Genomic DNA, 22,231 nt, shown 5'->3' with positions numbered 1-22,231 from the left:
GCCCGGCCCCGCGGGGAGAGACGTCTGGTCGTACCCGTCTTTTTTGTAAAATTCCAGCATCATGTTGTCGGTGGCCACACTGAGCGGCCGGCGGGCCTGCTCCCCCGGCGGCCGGTCCGGCGGGTCCGTGTCCGGTGAGGGCATCGAGCTGTAGTTGGCATTGTGGTTGGTGTGCACCGGACTCCCGTAGCTTCCGGTCACATTGAACTCGATGTCTGCCAAGGAGGAGAGAGTGCTCGGATGCCTGGTCCTGCCACCTGGGATGCCCCGGCAGTGGGTGGCCGGTCCCCGTGGCTTCTCCTTCCCTACCCCAAGGTCCAGGGCACTCCATGGAGGTCCCCCCCCCCCCACCCTCTCTTTTACTAAGATCCCCTCCCCGGCAGACTGCTTGGCCAGCTGGTGAGAGACCATCGGGCTAAACAGTGGACAGGCATCTGGGCTTCCCGGTGGGCCAGGAGTCCTGGGGCTCAGCTGGCCCGGGGAGAGGGGCTGGGGTTCTCTCTCCCTGCCTCCCTCCAATGAAGGGTCTCCTGCGTGCAAGGTGGACGAGGTATTAAGGGAGAGAGAGAAAGGAAAGCACAAACTCCTCCGTACGCCCTCCCCAGCCCACCATTACCCTGTGCCCCCGAAGCTGGGGAGAAGCAGAAATTTGCTCCTTTCGTCAAAGTAAAATGGGATTAAATCCGACTCTCTGCTACTTAGACCTTGAACTGTTGTGGGCAGGGATCGTCTCTCTTTACTGCTGTACTGTACTCTCCCGACGCTTAGCACAGTAAGTGCTCAATAAATATGATTGAATGAATGAACCCCAAGTGGGGCAGGTACTGTGTCCAACCCGATGATCTTGTATCTAACCCCAGCATTTAGTACAGTGCTTGATCCCCCCCACCCCTGCCCCCTGAGCCCAGCACCCCTACTCATCCCCCTCCCCACAGGATGGTCTTCCTCAGCTCACCCCCATCCGAGCCCGGCCCACCCCTTGCACCCCCCCACAACCTCCTCCCCCACCCCATCTCTGTCAACCTGCCCCAGCACCGTTATTTTTTAATGCTATTTGTTAAGCGCTTACTATCTTTCCAGTTCTGTTTTAGGCCCTTGGGTAGGTACAAGTTAATTAGATGGGACAGAGTCCCTGTCCCGCATGGGGTTCAAGGTTTAAGTAGGAGGAAAAGCAGGAGAACTAAGGCACAGAGAAGTTAAATGGCATGCCCAGGTCACACGGCAAGCAGTTGGCAGAGCCGGAATTAGAACCCAGGTGCTCTGACTCCCAAGCCACTAGACTTTCCACTAGGCCGTGCTGCTTATCTTCATGCCCCTCCCGCCGCACTAGCTCCCACCAGCTCACGCATACAACCCCGTCCTATGACTCACACCATCCCCACCCCACGTACCCTCCCCACAGCCTCAGCAAAGTGTAGCCTGAGGAATACCACCTCCATCGTGAGGAAGCTTCCCTTCATTATCGACCTATCGCCGACCCACTCGAGGCCTCTTGGAGGACATTTGCCTTCAATAAGCTTTTGAATCGGAGGAGAGTAATTGCCTCTAGGATACGAAGAGGGAGGGCACTCCAGGACAGAGGCAGGACGAGGTCAAGAGGCCGGCGGCGAGACGGACGAGAGCGAGCTAGTGAACAGGCTGGCATTAGAGGAGCGAAGTGTGTGGGCTGGGTTGCAGTGAGAGAGTAACGAGGTGAGGTAGGAGGGGACGAGGTGATTGAGTGCTTTAAAGCAAATGGCGAGGCGTTCCTGTTTGATGTGGGGGTGGACGGGCAACCACTGGAGGTTCTTAAGGAGCGAAGAAACGTGGACCGAACGTTTTTGTAAAAAAAAAAAAAATGATCCGGGCAGCAGAGTGAAGCACGGAATGGAGTAGGAAGAGACAGGAGGCAGGGAGGCCAGCAAGGAGGCCGAAACAGTAATCAAGGCGGTAGAGGTTAAGTGCCTGGCTTGGCACGGTAGCAGTTTGGAGGGAGGGGAGAGGGTGGATTTTAGCAGCGTTGCGAAGGTTGAACCGACGGGATTTAGCGTTAGATTGAATCCGTGGGTTGAATGAGAGAGGGGAGTCAAGGATATTGCCACGGTTATGGGCTTGTGAGACAGGAAGGACTGTGGTGTTCTCTACAGTGATGGGAGAGTCGGGGGAAGGACAGAGTTCGGGGGGAAGACGAGTTCTGTTTTGGATTTCTTCGGTTTGAGGTGACAGCAGGACATCCAAGTGGAGATGTCTGGAAGGCAGGAGGAGGGAGATGCGAGACTGCAGAGACGGAGAGAGATAAGGGCTGGAGATACAGATCTGCGTAGAGGTGATAGTTGAAGCCATGTGAGTACCTGAGTTTTCCAAGGGAATGGGTGTAGATGGAAAATAAAAGGGGACCCAGAACTGAACATTGAGGTACACCCACAGTTAAGGGGCGGGAGGCTGAGGAGGAGCCCGGGAAAGAGACTAAGAATGAGCAGCCAGAGAGAGAGGAGGCGAACGAGGACAGGACAGAGTCACTGAAGCCAAGATTGGATAAGGTTCGCGGGAGAAGGAGGCGGTCCGCAGCTTCGAAGGCAGCTAAGAGGTCGATGGAGATTAGGATGGAGTAGGGGCCGCTGGATTTTGGCAAGAGGAAGATCACTGCTGACCTCTGAGGGGGCAGGTTTCTGTGGAGCGAAGGGGACGGAAGCCAGGTTGGAGGGGGTCAAGGAGAGAATTGGAGGAGAGGAACTTGAGGTGGTGGGTGTAGAGAGCTCGCTCAAGGAATCTGGAGAGGAATGGTAGGAAGGAGATGGGGCGATAACCGAAGGACCCTGCGGGGGTCAAGGGTGGGCTTTTTTTAGGGTAGGGGAGAAATGGCCCGTTAGAAAGCGGCGGGGAAGGAACCACTGGAGATTGAACAGTCGAAGACGGCGGTAAGGGAGGGAAGAAGGGAGAGGGCAAGTGTTTTGATAAGATGCGAAGGGATGAGGTCGAATGCGGAGGTGGAGGGGGTGGGTTTGCAAAGATGGCGGGAGATCTCCTCTTCAGATACCGCTGGGAGTTGAAGGGAGAGTTGGGAGAGTTGAAGAAGGGGCAGGAGGAGGGAGGGATTTGGGAGGGGCAGCGGAGATTTTAGGGAGATCACGGCTGCTAGTCTCAAACCCTCTCGTCCCTTCCTTTGAAGTCCGTATCGTCCACATTTACCGCCCTCTCCAAGTACCAGTCACGGAGAAGCAGCGTGGCTCAGTGGCAAGAGCCAGGGCTTGGGAGTCAGAGGTCGTGGGTTCGAATCCCGGCTCTGCCACTTGGCAGCTGGGTGACTGTGGGCAAGTCACTTCACTTCTCTGGGCCTCAGTGACCTCATCTGTAAAATGGGGATTAACTGTGAGCCTCACGTGGGACAACCCGATGACCATGTATCTACTCCAGCACTTAGAACAGTGCTCCGCACATAGTAAGCGCTTAACAAAATACCGACATTATTATTATTATTATTACCGCCCCCAGGTCCCACCTCCAGTTTTGATCCCTTTCTCACACTCCGTCTCTCATTCCCCATCCTTACGTTGATCCTGAGGGACTTCAATATCCATGTGGATGTACGGGATGATCCTTCCACCGTCCACCTCCTCTCACTCCTCTACTCCAGCGACCGCCTGCTCCAGCCCACATCCAACACTAACCAACCTGGGGACTCACTTGATCTTATAATCGCTCGTAACTGTATAGTCTTTCCCTCACGATTCTGCAATTCTTCTATCAGACCACAACCTCACCTGCTCTCTTTCTCATAGAGAGCACCACCACCCTTCCTGCCTCACAGATCTTTCTCGCTTCCCGCAAATCTTTCCTTTTCCCCAACAGAGACCTCCAAACCTTTGACCACACTCCAGTATTTTCCGGCCATCCTACCCCTCTTGGTCTCTATACCCGAATTATTTTCTCCTGATGCACAAATCACTCTCTCCACTCAACTCCCTCGCTCCCCTGTCACTCTGCCAGGACCGTACCACTAACCCGCAACCCTGGATCGCCTCCAGAGTACATTTCCTCCCTCCTGTGCCCAAGCTCCGGAGTGCTGTTGGATGAGATTCAGATTTCCCTCTGACCTTGCCCACTTCAAATTCATTCTTATCTGCTTCAACTGGGCCCTCTCCACTGACCAATGGCAATACTTCTTCCTAATTCACTCCCCCACCGACTGCCCCCACTAGCTGTTCCAGACACTGAACTCCCTCCTCAAACGTCCTGTCTCCCCACCCCCGTCATCTCTTTTCCCCGATTACCCGGCCACCTACTTAATCAAGAAAATTGAAACCATCTGACGGGATCTCCCTAAAATCTCCCGTTCTCCTCCAATGCCCCGACTTGTCCTCCACCCTCTTTACCTCTCCCCGTACTCCGTGCGGTAACTCAGGATGAAATCTCTTGCCTCCTCTCTAAATCTATCCCCTCCATCTGTGGTTCTGACCCTATCCCTTACCTTTTTGAAACATCCCCCCCGCCCCGCTTCTTCCCTCCCTGATTGCCTTCTTCAACTGTTCACTTTCCAACAGCTTCTTCCCCACTGCTTTCAAACATCCTTATGTATCCCTATCCTAAAAAAAAAAAGCCCTCCCTTGACCCTATGGAGCCCTCCAGTTATCGCCCCATCTCCCTCCTACCATTTCTCTCCAAATTCCTTGACAGACTTGGTTACACCTGCTGTCCCCACTTCCTCTCCTCCAATTCTCTCCTAAATACTCTCCAATCTGGCTTCTGCCCCCTTCACTCCACAGAAGCAGCTCCCTCTAAGGTAACCAGTGACCTTCTTCTCACCAAATCCGATGGCCTTTACTCTGTCCGAATTCTTCGAGAGCTCTCGGTTGCCTTTGACACTGCAGACCGGCCCTTCTCCAGGAAACCCTATCCAACTTTGGTTTCACTGACATGTCCTCTCTGATCGCTCCTCCTCTGCCTCCCTCCCTTTGACAGTGGGGGTCCCTCAAGGCTCAGTTCTTTTATTCTCCATCTACACCCTCTCCCCTGGGGAACTCATTTGCTTCCTTAACTTCAATTACCACGTCTATGCAGATGATTTCCACATCTCCCTCTCCCTTCTTGACCTCTCTCCTTCCCTGCAATCTCACATTTCCTCCTGCCTTCAGGGCATCTCTACCCGGGCATCTTATCAACACCTCAAACTAAACTGGTCCAAAATTGAACTCATCCTCCCACCCAAACCCGATCTTCCCCCGTCTTTCCTTAGACAGTACCGCTATCCTCCCTCTCAAAAAGTCCATAACCTCGGCGTTGTCCTCGACTCGTCTCTCTCACTCCACCCACACATTCAATTTGTCACCAAATCCTACTGGTTCTACTTTCACAACTTTGCTCAACTCCGTCCAAACTACCACGCTGATCCAAGAACTGATCCTACCCCACCTCCTGTCTTTCCCCACTCTATTCCACAGTTCACTCTGCTGCGCGGATCATTTTTCAACAAAAATGTTCAGTCCGTGTCTCCCCATTCCTCAAGAACCTTCAACTTCTGCTCATTCAGCTCCACGTCACACAGAAACTCTTTACTCACCCCTCCCTACCTCACTTCACTGATCTCCTACCAGTCTGCCCCGATTACTCCCTGTGCCCCGAACTCGTCTATCTCCCGAACGACCTCTTTCCCACATCCTCCCCCTAGCCAGGAACTCTCTCCCCCTCCACATATGCCAGACCACCACTCTCTCCCCCGTCGAAGTGTTATTAAAGTCACATCTTCTCCAAGAGGCCTTCCCTGCCTAAGTCCTCTTTTCCTCGGGCTTGCTCTGCCTTCTGCGTCATCTACATTTGGACCTGGGACCTTCGGTCATTTGATATTCTCCCTTCCCCCAACTCGGCAGCGCTCAAGCACATATCTTTAAATTATATTCTAAATTACATTTTATTGATATTAACGTCTGTCCGCCCCTTAGACTGTAACCTAGTTACGGGCTGGGGACGTATCCGCTGATCCTGTTGTACTGTACTCTCCCAAACACTTAGTACGGTGTTCTGCACATAGTAAGCTCAAAAACTACCTCTGATAGATTGATGAGCAACTACCGTAATTACTCTTTCAATTCATTCAATCGTATTTATTGAGCGCCCGCTGGACACAGAACACTGTAATAACCGCTCGGTAGAATACAATACAGCAATAAACAGATACATTCCCTGCCCACAATGAGCTCAAGGGCTAGATCTGGGGAGACGGACATCGATAAAAATAAGTAAATTACAGATCGGTACCTAAGTGCAGTGGGTCTGGGAGCGGGGAAAAACAAAGGGAGCAAGTCAGGGCGATGCAGAAGGGAGTGGGAGAAGAGGAAAGGGGGGGCTTAGTCTGGGAAGGCCTCTTGGGCCTCAATAAGGCTCTGAAGGGCGGAGAGAGCAATCGACTAACAGATTCGAGTGCTCCAGGCCAGAGGCAGGATGTGGGCTAGGGGTCGGCGGTGAGATAAGCGAGACGGAGGCGCAGTGAGAAGACTGGCATCAGGGGAGCGAAGTGCGCGGGCTGGGTTGTAGAAGGAGAGTAACGGGGTGAGGTAGGAGGGGGCAAGGTGGTGGACTGCTTTAAAGCCAATGGTGAGGACTTTCTGTTTGATGTGGACGCGGATGGGCAACCCACTGTAATTTTCTGAGGAGTGGGGTGACGTGTCCCGAGCGTTTTTGTAGAAAAATGACCCGGGCAGCAGAGTGAAGTACAGACTGGAGTGGGGAGAGACAGGAGGCTGGGAAGTCAGCAGGAGGCTGATGCAGTAATCCGCGTGGGACAGGACGCGGGATTGTATTAACGTGGTAGCACTTTGGACGGAGAGGAAAGGGCGGATTTTAGTGACGCCGTGAAGGTCGGACCGACGGGATTTAGTGATGGATTGGATATGTGGGTTGAATGAGGGAGAGGAGTCAAGGATAACACCAAGGCGACGGGCTTGTGAGACAGGAAGGACGGTGGTGTCGTCTACAGTGACGGGAAAGTCGCAGGGAGGAGAGGGTTTGGGTGGGAAGATGAGTTCCGTTTTGGACTTGTTAAGGTGGCGGGAGGACATCCCAGAAGAGATGTCTTGGACGCAGAGGAAATGCGATACTTCAGAGAGGGAGAGAGATGAGGGCTGGAGACGTGGATTTGGGGATCAACTGCATAAAAGCGGTAGTTGAAGCCACGGGACTGAATGAGTTCTCCAAGGGAGTGGGTGTAGACGGAGAATAGAAGGGGGCCCAGAACCGAACCCTGAGGGTACCGCTGTCAGTCGGCATCATAGCGGGATGGCTCCGTTCCCTTTTTAATACCATTTTCTACTCTAGAGGACCCAAGGCTCACCCCTGAGGCCGCCGGGCTCCAAGGGCCACCTCAACATCTCACGGGGCGGCCACGGGCCCACCCCCGCCGAGGCCCACCCCCGCCGCGGCCCACGTACCCCCAGGGAAGAACCAGTCAGCGTGCTGGATGATGGGCTCGATGATCCCGACGATCTGCAGCGAGACGGTGGTCATCATCTCCGTGATGTTCCTGCGGAGGCGGGCGGAGGGTTGAGCGGGCCGCCAGGCCGAGGTCCGCGAACAATTCCCTCCCCGAGCCCCCCGGCTGGACAGTCCACCTCCCTCCTGTTGGCTCGTCCCGCCCTCCAGGACCTCCCGAGCCTCTCCCTCCACCCCCGCCTGGGCTCCGGCCTCACTCACCCGTCCGCCTGAGGCCAGAGGAGGTTGGGGCCCAGCACGATGGCGATGTTGCTGGCGGTCATTTTATTTACATCTTGGTACTCGGACAGCTTGGCCAGAAATTTGATCAAGTATCTGAAAGGCGATCGCGGAGCACGGGCCTGAGCCGGGCCCTCAGATACGGGGTCCGACCGGGGCGGGGCGGCCGCCTCACCCGGCCTTCCGCTCTCTGAGGATGAGGTCGGCTGCCTCTCCCGCATCGCCCCACGGTCGCCTCAACCTTTCAGATCTCTCGACCGTGAGGTCGTCGGGCGCAGGGAGCCCGTCTACCGACTCCGATGCATCGAACTCGTGCAAGAGCTCAGTACGGTGTTCCGCACGGGGTAAGCGCTCGGTAAATACCACCGCGTGATTAGATATCTCCTGCCGTCCCTTTGGCTGCCCGTGGACAGGCTCAGACCTATTTATCATGATTCTAGCGTGAGATTCTGGTAACCTTGGTGACTGCTGCTTCAAATCACTGGTCCAGTGCAGGGCGGCGGTCAGAAAGGCCAACCGGGTGCTGGGCGGCATCAGAAAACCATCCAAGGAGCAGAATTTGGCTGCTCCCGGGGGAAATACTTGAAGCTACCTCTCCCCAGTTAAAAGAAGCACGGCCTACTGGAAGGAGCACGGGATTCGAATTCCTACTCCATCACTTGCCTTCTGTGGGAGACCTTGGGCAAGACCCTTAACTTCTCGGTGCCTCAGTTACCTCCTCTGTAAAATGAGGATTCAGTACCCTGTCCTCCCTTCTACTTAGACCCTGAGCCCCACATGGGACAGGGATTGTGTCCGACCTGATTAATTCGTATCTACGTTAGCTCTTAGGAGGGTGCTTGATAAATAGCACAGTGAATATCATTTACGAGACTGCCGCTCCTTTATTCTGGGTCTCCCAGGCATCTAGTACAGTGCAATGCCCAAGTGGGTGCTCGATTTCAATTTTCAATGATGTTATTTAGTAAGCGCTTCCTAGGTACCAAGCGCTCTTCTAAGTGCCATGGTAGACACCAGGAAATCAGGTTGGCCACGGTCCCTGGACCACATGGGGTTGATGATCTAAGTGAGGCGGGGACTAGGTACTGAATCCCCATTTTACAGACGGGGATAACGTTCACGGTGCTTGCCGAGCACTTACCATTCGTTCGTTCAATCGTATTTATTGAGCGCTTACTGCGGGCAGAACACTGTCCTAAGCGCTTGGAACGTACAGTTCGGCAACAGCTAGAGCCAATCCCTGCCCGACAACGGGCCCACAGTCTAAAAGGGGGAGACAGAGAGCAAAACAAAACTACGGGCCAAGCACTGTTCTAAGCACTGGGGTAGATCCAAGTTAATCAGGTTGGACACAGTCCCCGCCCCCCCCCCCCCGGGGCTCACAGTCCTAATCCCCATTTGGCAGATGAGGTAACTGAGGCCAGAGAAGCAAAGTGAGTTGCCCAGGGTCACAAAGCAGACACGAGGTGGAGCCGGGATTAGGATCCAGGTCCTCGGATTCCCAGGTCTGTGCTCTTTCCACTAGGCCACGTTGCTTCCCAATAAATCAATAAACCTAAAACCAGGCGCTGGAGCGCTACAGACTAAAGCAATGACACCTTCCCTGCCACCGAGGTGCTACTCTCATGGGGGAGACGGACAAAAAAGACTGACACCTGGAGCAGTAGTCAAAAATAAACCCACTGAAGGCGCGTTCGCATTCATATTCCAGAGGGCTGTGGATGTGTCTGAATAAGTCCACAGGTGTTTCAGTCAGCTGACGTGCTCGTACTTCTTGGCATACCGGGAAATAACTGGGGAAAGCTCGTTGGAAATACCATTTTCGGAGAGCTTCGAATGGGGGAAGAGCAGAATCTTAGGGTCTCATGGCTTAATTTCCCAAGGATCCAGGGAGGATCGAAGACAAGTCATGAGCCGGCTGTCCCTCCGACTTCCGGTCTGGCTCCCTCTCTCGAGGTTCAATATGTCTGCCAAGGGTAGTGTGGGGAGGGGGCAGGGCGGTAATCTCTTAAGGGAAGACGACGTCCCCGCCGTGAGAAGACATGGGGGCACCCCATCATCCCGACGGGGAGGCGGATTTCCACCCGCATCCTTCTGCCAACAGGATACGCCACCGAACCCCCAGCGGGCCCCGAGATCTCTGACGCTCCCGCATCGGAAGGGAGGTCCCCTCGAAGCCTTTCCTACCCAGGCGTGATTTTTCCCGCTCTCCCTTCACCCCGAGGTCTCATCGTCCTTCCAGCCGGTAGTTCCGCTTTGGATCCCGCCCCGGAGCTCGCCGTGGGGAAGACGGCTGCAGAAACGCAGTCGGCGATGACGGCTGTTGGCGTCGCCGCCGGGGTGGTCCGCTGCCCAGATGAGAGGGCCGGGGGGCCAGACCGGGCCGGGAGCAGAGTTAGGACGGGAAGGAGCTCAAGGGGGTGGGGACTCTGGGTTCTCCGATCTGGGATCGGGAAGGCAACATGACCGGAACGGTCACCTGGGAAGACACGGGAGGAAGCGAAGCAGAGGGGATGCGTACTACAAATCCCAAAATGCCATGGGACCGAAAACAAGTGCGCTCCGAGCAAGATCCAGCCGGATGGGGCCCTCGCATGAAGAGGGGATGGGGCACATTATCTTAACTGCTCCGCCGCCTCAGTTCCCTCTTCAAAAACGGGACCTCAAAACCCGTTCTCCCTCCTACTTGTCCTCGGAGCCCTACGCGGAACCTGATAATCTTTGTTTCCAGCGCTTGGATCACTCGATCGACTGAATTCATCGAGCGCTTACGTGCGCAGAGCATTGTCCTAAGCGCTTGGGAGCGCACACAACAACCGAGTTGGTGGACACGTTCCTTGCCTACAGTGAGCTTGGAGTCTAGAAGGAGAGACCGATATTCGTATTCCTAAATACACTGTGGAGATGTACCTAAGTGCCGAGAGACTGAGGGAGGGAGGGAGGGATGAAGGGAGCGCAAATCCAAGTGAAAGGATGAGGCAGAAGGAAGTGGGAGAAGAGGAAACGAGGGCGTAGTCGGGGAAGGCTTCTTGGAAGAGGTGTGCCTTCGCTAAGTCTTTGAGGAGGGGGAGAGCGATCGTCTGTCGGATATGAAGAGGGAGGGAGCCATCGAAAGTATCTAAGGCATCTGAGAGGTCAAGGGGGAGGAGGATGGAGAAGAGGCTGTTGGATGTTGTTAAATTGGACCTCCCAAGCGCTTAGTAAAATGCTCTGCACACAGTAAGCGCTCAGTAAATACGCCTGAATGAACGAATGTGGAAAAGAGGAGGCCACCGGTAACCTGTGAGGGCAGTCTGTAGGGTGAAGAGGGGCTTAACGACAGCGCTGGGCCCATAATAAGTGCTTAATAAATAGCACAATTATATCATCATCATCATCAAGACAGAACTGAACTGGTCAGCTTTTCTCTTTTTAAAACGAAAACGGCATTCGTTAATGTTTACTATCTGCCAGAGACGTGAGCCCGTTGTTTAGACCGCGAGCCCGCTGGTGGGCAGGGATTGTCTCTCCCTGCCGCCGAACTGTCCGTTCCAGGCGCTCAGTACGGTGCTCCGCACGCAGTAAGCGCTCAATAAATACGACTGAATGAATGAATGAATGACCGCACTGGGCACTAGGGCAGACACAAGCTAATCAGGTTGGACACAGTCCCTGTCGCACACGGGGCTCACGGTATTCAATAGTATTTATTCAATAGCATTTATTGAGCGCTTACTATGTGCAGAGCACTGTACTAAGCGCTTGGGATGAACAAGTCAGCAACAGATAGAGACAGTCCCTGCCGTTTGACGGGCTTACGGTCTAATCGGGGGAGACGGACAGACAAGAACAATGGCACTAAACAGCGTCAAGGGGAAGAACAGGTCTGAAGCCCCATTTTATAGATGAGGTAACCGAGGCAGAGAGCAGTTCGGTGACCTGCCCGAGGTCATCCAGCCGACCAGTAGCTTAGCTGGGACTAGACCCCAGGTCCTCTGACTCCAGGCCCGTGCTCTTTCGTCTAGGCCACGTGGCTTCCCAATGCTTGCTTGTTACCATCCCCTCTGCCTGACTCCCTCTGGTCTCCCCCGATTAGACCGTGAGCCCGGCATTGGGCAGGGATTGTCTCTATCTGTTGCCGAAGTGTATATTCCAAGCGCTTAGTCGGTGCCCGGCACATAGTAAGCGCTCAATAAATACTATTGAATGAATGAATGAACACCCCCATCCAACTGGAGCATGCTCAGTCCGCGTTCGGTTTGAGGTCCCAAGGCATTCTGAGACTCGGAGTATGGTCACCCTCGAATGGTATGTTCCGACCCTTGCTCCCTCTGTTGCCAAGGAGGAAGGGGTCGTGGGGTGTGGAAGCTTAAAATAACATCCACGGTCGGTCCAGACGCCAAGCGGCGAATCCACCATCTGCATCCCGGCTCCAGTGCCGACGGGAGCCCCAGAAGCCTACTGGCCGAGGACTTTTACTTTCTTCCTCCGATGGATTTTCAACTCCCGCTTCCTTATTTTGTCCTACTCCTTGGCACCGCCCCACCGGGGCACTCAACAAACGTCACCGCTAGGCCCTTCGGCAAGAGAGAGAATCGCAGCGTGGGACGTGGGAGGAAGAGTGAGGGACGCGGAGGGGGAGAGGCCAGGGTGTTCCGTGGCCCACCCCTCACCAGGACGAGGGAGATAACCAACGCTCCGGTCCCACAGGCATCCTGCTGTCGCTGTCCGGGGTGGAAGCCTGTGCCGGGTGGACAGTGGGTCCGCGGGGCCGCGTCCGCCCACCTGGATGGACCACATGTTCCATCCAGGAATGGCAGACCGGGCCGCCGTCCACGGGTATTTTCAGGCTAGGGGCGGCTTCATCGAGAGACCGTTGTTTAGGCTTGAGTTCCCCCGCAGCTGACTCGCCGCCCGCCTTCCACCGGAAATTTCTCCAGCGGCAGGTCCGCCGCTAATCTACTCGGAAGTCTCCGCGGTCTCGGGCCCTGCCCCACGAGGTATTCGACAACGGGGTTGGCGACGTCTTAAAACTCCGATCTGCGGCCCTGTCCGTCGGCGGCCTCCCCTCCACCCCATCTTGCCCCCAGATCTGCCCAGCTACCCTTCTGGGGGCAGCCATCTTACTCCTAGGTCAAGGGAAACGGGAGACGCCCGCCCCGGCCCCCACCTCCCCCGCCCCCGGGTCGCCGTGGGGTCCAGGGCCGGTGAGGGGGGCGACATTCACCTACCGAATGTTGCTGTGGTTGGCCTTGGGTAGCTTTTCACAGGCGTTCCACAGGGCCTGGAGCCTCTTGTCTTGATCCTGAATACTAGAACGGAAAGGGGAGGGCCGCTGTCTGGGAAGCCGTCTTGGCGGCTCGCCGGGGTGGGAGAGGGATCAGGGCACGGGCTCCGGACGGCAGCGTGCAAAGGGTACGGTAGGTCCCAGCCCCCCCGGACACCCGCCATCTCAGGAAATCAGGCCGTCCCCATCTAGCCCCGCGCCTCCCCGGGAGGGCTGCTCTCCCGTCCTGCCCAGCCTCCCTCCGGCACTGGAATTCGGGGCAGCAAGGGGCGTTCTCCGAACTTCCTCCTGCACCCCAGGGGCAATCTAGGGGACGGAAGGCGGTCCCATCGTGCAGTGGCCCAGCATCTCCCCGGCAGGGTCACAGGCGGAGCCTTCCCTCCACGAGTCGGGGGCCGTGTGCCACTCGGGGTGGTGTGTGGAGGTGGAAAGGGAGAGGCTAGGAGACAAATGCCCTAGGGAAACCTTTCCCCCACCTTCGAGAAGCCGCTGGGGGGGATCCATCTCCCCGCGGCCTAGTGGAACGAACCCAGGCCTGGAAGTCAGAGGAGCTGGGTTCTAATCCCGGCTTTGCCCGTTTGCTCTGTGACCCCGGGCAAGCCGTTTCATTTCTCTGTGCCTCAGTTTCCTCATCTGTGGAAAGGGGGATTAAACCCTACCTCTTCCCCCACAGACCGTGAACGTGGGACGGGAACGGTGTCCGACCCCAATGCTTAGTACGGCGGAAGGAACGTAAGTCCCTCCCCCCCCCCCCCCGCCTCTAGACTGTAAACCCGTCGTGGGCAGGGATTCTCTCTCTTTACTGCTGCGTCGTACTTTCCAGGCGCTCAGTCCAGTGCTCTGCACAGAGTAAGCGCTCAATAAATGCGACTGAATGAATGAATAAGTGCCTCACAAGTGCCGTTATTCTTTCTGTTGTAATTATTATCTCAGCACTTCCTCTTTGCCCATCACCATCCCGTCCCCCCGCTCCCCCTTCCTCCCCGACACCCGCACCCACTGCTCCCCGGCGACGCCAACCTCGGAGACTCACTTGGATGCCTGAATCCATTCTTCGTAAAGTTCGAAGGTCAGGAGGGGCTCCGGCAGCTCTCGGAGATAGGACTTCAAAGCGCCTGGGCGGGGGCAGAGCGTTGGCCGTCAGTGACGGGGCCCGGCCGGGCCCGGTTTGGGATGGGGACTGGCATCCGAGACCGGAGCTCTGGACACCCTCGACCGGGGTCCCGGGAGGTGGTCCGTACGTCCCGGGGCGGGGGGCGGTGCTCCCGGGTACAGCCGGGGCCAGGCCGCTGAGACCGACTACCCCACCCCTTCCCGCAAATCGGCGGGGCCTAGCGGATAGAGCCTGGAGTCTGTAGGGCGCGGGTTCTGACCCCGACTCCGCCACTTGTCTCTGCTGTGTGACCCGGGGCAGGTCGCTTCACGTCTCTGTGCTTCAGTTACCCTAAGATGGGGATTGAGACGGCGAGCCCCACATGGGACAGGGACCACGTCCAACCCGATTACCTTGGATCTACCCAGGGCTCAGTACGGTGTCTGGAAAGCAGTAAGCGTTTAACAAACGCCTATAAAAATTAAAAAACAAAATTCGCCTCCGGCGGCGTTCGACGCCGAGGCCACGGCTGAGCTGGTGACGCTGGGCCCGGTGGGGAACGCTCTCCCGTAGTTCTCCCAAATCTCGGGGGCCACCAGGGTGGGTGGCCCGAGGGCCAGGCCCGGGGCTTAGAACAGCGCTTGGCACTTAGAAAGCACTTCACAAAGACCGCATTATTATAATTACTATTATCCCGAGGTGGCTGAATCAGTCGCACCCAGAGTCCAAGACGGAGGCCTCACTTCATCCAGCCTCCGCCATCCTTTCCTCCCGGCTGCCCTCCCTCGCCACCCTGGGAGGGGAATCCCAGCCCGGTCCAGAGACGCCCGGGTCCCCGCCGAACCCTGCTGGGGAGAGGAGGTGCCCCTGGGCCCGGCCCAGAGAGGACGCCCGGCCGCGGCAGGGTCGGGAGCCACCGGGACCTCCCCCCGGGGGGCCGGGCCCGGTACCTGCGATGGCGTGGGGGTCGGCAGAGTATTCCTGCACGTCCAGCACGCAGCAGTCTAAGGCCGCTTTCAGCTTCTTCAGTTTGGAGGCGGAGGGGGCCACCCGGAAGAGGCCCTGCCCAGGGAAAACCAGGACCAGAGTCAGCTGGGGGAGGCGGGAAGTTCCAAAGCCCGAAACATCAGCAGGGCTGGGCGGGGAAACGCTCCCGGACGAGAAGCGGGGGGTACGTTCCGGCCGAGGGGGCGGGCGGGGAGGATGGACCATCGCCAAATGCGGGATGAGGGCGGCCTCCTAACATCTGGATGGAGGGCTGAGATCGGCGGGGGTGGACGGGGCGGGGAGAGAGCGAGAGCTGAGTGCCCAGTCGCCTAAAGCTCCAGAGACCTGAGCCCTCGGGGCGGCGGTGGTCGGGACCGGGTTCCCCCAGGGCCGCGGACGGTGGCCCGCTCACCCTGGCTGGCCCGCATCTGTGTGGGGGAATCGCGTCTGCATTTACGGGTCCACAAATGGGTGGGCTGGAAGCGCGGGCCAGAGCGCGGCGCAAGGTCGAGGAGTCCGGTAGCGTCATCCCCTTCGGACCCGAGCAAAGCCAGCGAGCGTTTGGGGAAAAGGGACGGGAGGGGTGGGGATAGAGGGGATTGGGGGGGGTGTCTGGGGGAAGGAAGGGTGTTTGGCCTTTGACCTGGAGGGTGACTAGTAGCCAAACCGGGGTGACATCAGCCTCCGGGTCTGGCCCGGGGGCTGCTAAGGGGAGGGGCTGACCCGCTCTGCCTCCACGAAGCCGCCCAGGCCCAACCTGAACCTCGGCAGACGTTCTGGGGGCCTACCCGCTTAGTACAGAGCTCTGCTCGGAGTAAGCGCTCAATAAATACCCTGGATCGGCTGACTGGGGGCCACTGAGGAGGCAGTCGCGCTCGTTTCCTCCCAGTTGGCCTTAGAGCACCCTTGCCCGCTCCTACCTCACCTTGCTGCTCTTCTCCAACCCGGCCCGCACGCTTCTTCCCTCTAACGCTAACCTTCTCCCTGTACTTCCATCGCGTCTATCTCGCCGCTGACCTCTGGCCCGGAACGTCCTCCCTCCTCCTATCAGACGGAGATAATGGCTCTCCCCCGCTTGGCAGCCTCCTGAAGGCCCACCTCCTCCAAGAAGCCCTCCCCTCCTCCTCTCCCACTCCGTCCTGCGCCGCTCTTATTTGCTCCTTCGTCCATCCTCCCTCCCATCCCCACAGCACGCACGTATACATCTGTAACGGATTTATTTCTTCAGAGCACCGTCCGCCTCCCCCTCCATAAGCTCTCGGTGGGCAGGAATGTGTCTGTCTGGTGTTACTCTGTCCGCTCCCAAGCGCTCGTTTCAGGGCTTTGCAGACGATAAGCGCTCAATGAATACGATGAAGAAATGAATGAATTCCCCGTCCACAGTGAGCTGACGGTCGAGAGGGGCCTCATCCAAGGCTTCCCGGGAGAGAGCGCCGCCTCCAGAAAATCGATAGAGGGGAGGAGGGTCGGGGGGAGGGGGGGGGTAATCTCCCTCGTTCAATCAATCAATCCTATTTATTGGGCGCTTACTAGGTGCGGAGCACCGCGGGAACGTGTCTACCTACTCCGCTTTATCGTACTGAGCCCCGGCCCTCGTACGGTGCTCTACACACAATAAGCATTTAATATTACTAGTATTACTATTGACACCTTTATTGTTTTGGACTCTGCCAAGCACTCAATGGAGCGCTCGGCACACAGAAGGCACTCAATAAATACCATTAACTGACCGAATAAGTGATTGAGGGCGGGGCAGTAGAAGTGGCAGGATTTACTCAACTGAATAAGTGTTTAGGTCAGGGCCCCGCGCACGGGAGGCGCTCAATAAACCCCAACTGAATGAATCAATGAATGCAACGCTCGGCCCTCGGGAAGCACAAAACCACAAAGTGACCCGCTCTCTGCCCACGGGGAGCTCACGTCTTTATAAATTTACCAGCGAAGCAGCTAGCGTAAAGAACTGATTGGACAGTTGAATAAATGTCTATACCTGAGGGGTGAGGGTGGGTATAAATGAGCTCCTAAGCGCGAGAGGTGGCCCGGACGGGTTTAGACGGACTACGGGGCCGAGAATTAATTCGGAGAAGGCTTGTCGGAGGCGGTGGAAAGGATTTGAGTCGGGGGGGGGGGGGGGGGGAACTGGGGTGGGTCCGAGGAGGGAAGGGGTTCCAAACTCGGGGAGTCACGCGAGCGACGGGATGGAGGCGGGAGGGTGGCTTGGGAGGAACAAAGATGGGGAGTTGGGGAATGACGAGTGATGAGGGGAAGCAGTCAGGGAAAGGAGAGAGGGTTAGCGTGGGCCCGGAAGCAGACTTCGGACTCTCCGTTTGCTGAGGAGGGACGCGGGGAGCCAGTGGAGGGTTTGGGGGAGAGGAGAGACGAAGGTCGAGCGACGCGTAGGAAGGTGATCCGTGTGGTGGGGTGAACTGGACTCTCCCCGACTCCGCTGCCAGGAGCAGGGTGCGGAGAATGCCGGGACTTTTCCTGTCTTCCCCCCTCTTTGGACTGGGGGGCCCAGGTGGAACCCGATCTTGTAGCTACCCCAGCATTTAGGACAGTGCTGGGCACGTGGTAAGCTCTCAACGAACGCCACGATCATCTTCATCATCGTCGTTCTTATTATTACTATCCCTCTCCCCACCACACATACGTAGACACCTACACATTCAGCCTGACACCTACACACGCAGAGACATTCAATCGTTCATTCTATCGTACTGACTGAGCGCTTACTGGGTGCGGAACACCCTACTAAGCACTCGGAATGTCCAACAGGGCAACAGACGGAGACGATCCCCGCCCAACAACAACGGGCTCACGGTCTGAAAGGAGGAGACAGACCCCAAAACAGAACACACACCTCCATTATACCAATTCACGCACCCACACACGCGGACGGAATTCGGCGCCAGGTGCGCACGGATACACGTACGCAGCCCCCCCCCCCCCCACACGCCCGCATGTGAATTCATTCATTCATTCAAGAGTATTTATTGAGCGCTTACTACGTGCCCAGCATCGTACTCAGCGCTTGGAACGTACGAGTCGGCAACAGATAAGAGACGATCCCCGCCCGCTGACGGGCTCGTAGACAGGTTCCCACGTACCCGTAGGCGGACCCTCACGCGGACACCCGTTCACGTCCCCGTACTCGACCCATTCTCGCCCCCTCACGCGCACGCGGGCCCGGCAACCCACCCGGACGACGGCCCAGGCGGGCTCCCCTCCGGGGAAAAAGGAGCTCCGGGCCCGGACGGGGTGTGGAAGGGGGTGGGAGGGGCGGGACAGACCAACCTCCTCCTGCATGCCGCACTCCAGCAGCATGGTCACGCAGGCCTCGATGGGGAAGGCGATCTCCCGCCCGCTGACCTCCAGGTGGTCCTCCAGGGGCTTCCCGTACGACGGCTTCTCCACCCAGGCCTCTGCCGAGTCACGGGGAAGAAGGGGACGGGGCGGGGGCCGATGAGGCCTGCCGCTCGCTCCACCCGGGGTGGCCCCCATCCGCACGGGGGACGTCCCCCCGTCCCGGCTCTATCTGGGACACGGCGGGCCAGAGAGACCCAGCTAGAGCCGCCGAGATGGCCGGGTGGGGCCGGGAGATGGGGGAAGCTGGGGGAGGGAGGGGGTGCAGGCTGTCTGCTTCACTTTCCTCTGCCCCTTCAGCTGTGGGCCCCTCCGCACTGGCAGATCCCGGGCTCGGGGAATCCCAGGCCCCGTCTACAGCGGCGAGACCTTCCCATCTGGAAGGAATACGAGGCCGCGGGCCCTCCCTGCTGTGACCGGGCGGGCGAGACGAAACTGAACCCCGTGCTCGGTGGCGAGCTTGGATTCTGCCGCTCCGGGCTCCACACGACTCCCCTCCCCTCCTTTCGCCAGGAACCTCCCGCACCACCCCGGGGGACCGTCCCTCCTGCCCTCCCCCCTCCCGGCACGTCCCGGTACGGGGAAGAAGAGAGGACACCGACCCTGTTGTGCTTTGAGCTGGGGCAGCACGTTCTGCAGCAGCACTAACGACTTCCGATGGTATTCCGCCTGCACCTCCATCAACTGGGGACAAGGCGGACACGCCAGCTCTGAGCACCGGCCCTCCGAGCGCGGCCCGGCAGCCCCGAGCTCAAGCGTCTGGGAGCCGGAGGGCCCCTCTCGGTCCCGGCGGATCGACGGCCACGGTCAAAGCCACCCGCCCACCCGCCCGCCCGCCAACAGCTCAGTCCCTGATCTCTCCGGGCCAGGATGGGGCGGGTGTGAGCCGGGGAGGATCAGGAACCAGGGGGAAGGGAGAGGAAGCTAACCGACGGGAGGAGGTGAGAGATGAGGCGGAGGCGGAAGACGGGGAAGAGGGGAGAATGGGGAGGAGGGGAAAGACGGAGCCGTCGGGGAGAGATCGAGAGGAGGAGGAGGAGAGTAAAGACGAGGAAAACGGGGAGGAGGGCGAGGAAACTTCCAGCCCGGGGCGGGGCGCGGACGGTGGCGCTCGGAGCCGAGGGCTCCCCCGGCCCCCGTGGGGGGGGACGGACCCATTCTTCGGTGGGACCCCACCGCCCTCCCCCCGGCCCGGTCCCGCATTCCAGCCCCGAGCCCCCACTCCCTCCGCGCCCCTCACCATCTGAAAGTAGTTTGCATAGTCGATTTCTTTCGCCACAAAACCGTACATGTCAGCCGAGAGTTGGTCCTGAGGGGTTCAGAAGCGGCAGGCGATTACCGACGGCCCCCGACACGGGCCGGCGAGGCTGCCCGAGGAGGTGGGTGGGGAGCCAGTCCGCCATCTTGCTTCTGCTTTGCCCAGCCCTCCCCGTCCACCCTCCCGCCCCCGATACACACACACGAACACAGACCCACGGAGGGTAGACTCCACCCCCTCCTCCTCTCTCTAGAAACTAAGACCAAGACCGGGCGCCCCGACACGGATCCTCCCAGGACTCGGCGGGCTGGGGCAAGCCAACCGTCCCCCGGAACCCCAGCCTCGCTCTTGCCGGATCCCCCCCGCCCCCACCCTTGCCCCGAGGGCGGGTCGGCAGGACAGCCAGGGTCCCGCGTCACCCCCCGGGCGGTGCCCGGCGGGCGGAGAGAGTACCCGGCATATCTCCACCCTGTTGGCGGCCTCCTCCATCTCTTCCCTGAGGGCGTCAGCTTTGGCACCTGTAGGCTGCAGGTTGCTTGACAGACCGGAAGTCTTGGAAGCCTGTTGCCACCTGCTTGGAGAGTCAAAGGGGAGAGAGAGGCTGGGGGGGAGGGGGTGAAGCGAGCGTAGGGGACTGTGGGGGTGCGGTGGGGTGACCCGAGGGGGCATGGAAGGGGTTGGGGGGGGGTGGGAAGGTTGGTGGACGAACAGGGAAGGTGTGAGCGAGGGGGGTAGAGAGGGTCGGATGAGGGGTGGAATGGGATTTAGAGGTTGGGGTCGACACGCTTGGGTGTCTGTAGGGGGGACGGGGCGGGGTGTGTGAAGTGGGGATGTGTGTCGGAGTGTGAATGTGTGGGTAGGGGGTCGGCGGGATGGGGGCGTTGAGTGGGGACGGAGACCCGGACGTGTGCGACGACGTCCGGGTGCGTCCGGGTGGTCCGTAGGGGACGCGGGGGGTGGCGGGCGGGGGTGGGGCTGTATACGAGTGGGAAGCTGAGGGCGGGAGGGGGATTTGGGGGGGTTGCCCCACCCGAGGGGAAGGGCAAGAGCTGAGCTCCCCAGAGCGTCTGGTGGTCAACCCTGACCCGCCCCCGGGCAACGGGCCCAGGCGGAGCGGCCGAGCTCGGTCCCCGAGGTCGGGAATTCCCGCTGGAGCCCGCTTTAGGACGACCGTACAGATGCGATCCCGTCTCCCCGCTCTGTGTCTCGGTTTCCCCATCCGAAGAGCCCGGCGGCCACGCTGCCTCCTGCCCGCGTGAGGAGGCCCGGGTGAAGCCCCAGGACCCCTGACTTGGGAGCGGTTACCGCCGAGAGGGAGCGCGTCTACCAACTCTGCTTTCCCAAGGATCGCGGAGCGCTCGGCGTAGAGTCAGCACTCGATAAACAGCCCTGCCGTTGAAATGGCGATGGGGTAAGGATTTACGTCGACCTCCAAGACCGTCTTCACTTCATTACTGGACAAGACGGGCCCGGGCTCGGGCCAGAGAGAGGAGAGGCCGCCGAACGGAAACGATTTCGGAGCTTCCGAACGGGGCCGAGCGGGCGACGGAAGCTGTCGAAGGCGGAAGGACTCTGGGAGGTCATCGAGTCCAGTCCCCTGCCTTCACGCGGACGAACGACTAAACCCACCGGGGCCCGAGAGCCGTCCACTGTGGAAACACGTCCACGGTCTCCTCGTTACGAGACGGCACCCCCCCCCCCCCCAGAGCCGGGAAGTTCTTCCTGACGCCAAACCCAGATCTCTCTCTCTCGCTTTGCTCCCGTTTGTTGGCGGTCGCGGTGGACGGCCGCTCTGCCCGCCGCGTCCTTTCGGTCAGAGCCGCCCTCCCTGTCCGTGTTGCGCCCGATTCCTTCATCGGAGGGCTGCGTCCGGGGGTCCGGGCGGGGTCGGTGCACTTGAGGAAGGACCGGGGGGCAGCCGCGTGGCCTGATGGAAAGAGCCGGGGCCTGGGAGTCCGAGGATCCGGGTCCTGGTCTCCGCTCCGGCGCCCGCCTGTTGCCTTCCGTGTGCCTCAGTCTCCTCCTCTGTATAATGGGGATTCTATCCCCGTTTTCCCTCCTACTTACACTGTGAGCCTCAGGTGGGACTTTTATCTACCTGACCGACCTGTATCTGACCCAGTGCTTAGAACAGGGCTCGACAACACGGGAAGCACTTCAGAGACACCGTAATCGCCGTAACTGCAGAGAGCCCATCGAGCAACGGACCGAGGTTGTTCCGCGGGAAGAAGAGACGCTCGTAAGGTCCCTGGATGGCCGGGGGGCTCTGATGGGCTCGCTGGGAGGGGAAGCCGACCAAGGCTCCTCGCTCCCCGAACAGGCTCAAAATGGCCTGAGAATCCCTTAGAAGAAGAAAACCCTTCCGTTTCACTATTTTAAGGGAAAGACCACAGGAAGCGCGGTATTTTTATCCATCTTCGCAGCGCCCTTCCAGATCCAGCTGCAATCCAGGTCCAGTCTTGAAGATAAAATTGGACCCGGCCTGGGGGCTGGACTTCCAAAATGGAAAAAATGGGTCACCCGGGAGTCCCGAAGTCGCCAGGAAAGGGCCGCTCTCCCCGTCCCCCCGCCAACTCCTCCACGG

The 22,231-nt window shown here is 58.7% G+C and overlaps 1 protein-coding gene across 5 annotated transcripts in view; it reads right to left on the bottom strand.

The window, feature by feature from the left end:
- The window catches only part of ARHGAP44 (Rho GTPase activating protein 44), a 52,508-nt gene that overhangs the window by 15,107 nt on the left and 15,170 nt on the right, over positions 1-22,231 (bottom strand). For all 5 annotated transcript variants that reach the window (XR_003756747.2, XM_029057312.2, XM_029057313.2 and 2 more), the window contains 10 exons: positions 20,101-20,221; positions 19,630-19,698; positions 18,992-19,073; positions 18,321-18,448; positions 14,990-15,101; positions 13,980-14,061; positions 12,891-12,971; positions 7,663-7,776; positions 7,401-7,492; positions 35-215 (listed from right to left, as the gene is read on the bottom strand). Coding sequence is in view for 4 of the 5 variants with exons in the window: in XM_029057312.2 (XP_028913145.1) it covers positions 35-215; positions 7,401-7,492; positions 7,663-7,776; positions 12,891-12,971; positions 13,980-14,061; positions 14,990-15,101; positions 18,321-18,448; positions 18,992-19,073; positions 19,630-19,698; positions 20,101-20,221 (1,062 nt within the window). In the remaining variant the exon portion in view is untranslated. The remainder of the gene's footprint in view (positions 1-34; positions 216-7,400; positions 7,493-7,662; positions 7,777-12,890; positions 12,972-13,979; positions 14,062-14,989; positions 15,102-18,320; positions 18,449-18,991; positions 19,074-19,629; positions 19,699-20,100; positions 20,222-22,231) is intronic.

Source organism: Ornithorhynchus anatinus, unplaced genomic scaffold, assembly GCF_004115215.2.
Source record: "Ornithorhynchus anatinus isolate Pmale09 unplaced genomic scaffold, mOrnAna1.pri.v4 scaffold_88_arrow_ctg1, whole genome shotgun sequence".
NCBI classification, from domain to species: Eukaryota; Metazoa; Chordata; class Mammalia; order Monotremata; family Ornithorhynchidae; genus Ornithorhynchus; species Ornithorhynchus anatinus.
Note: the sequence above shows the minus strand (reverse complement) of the source record. Positions and strands in the feature narration are given on the sequence as shown.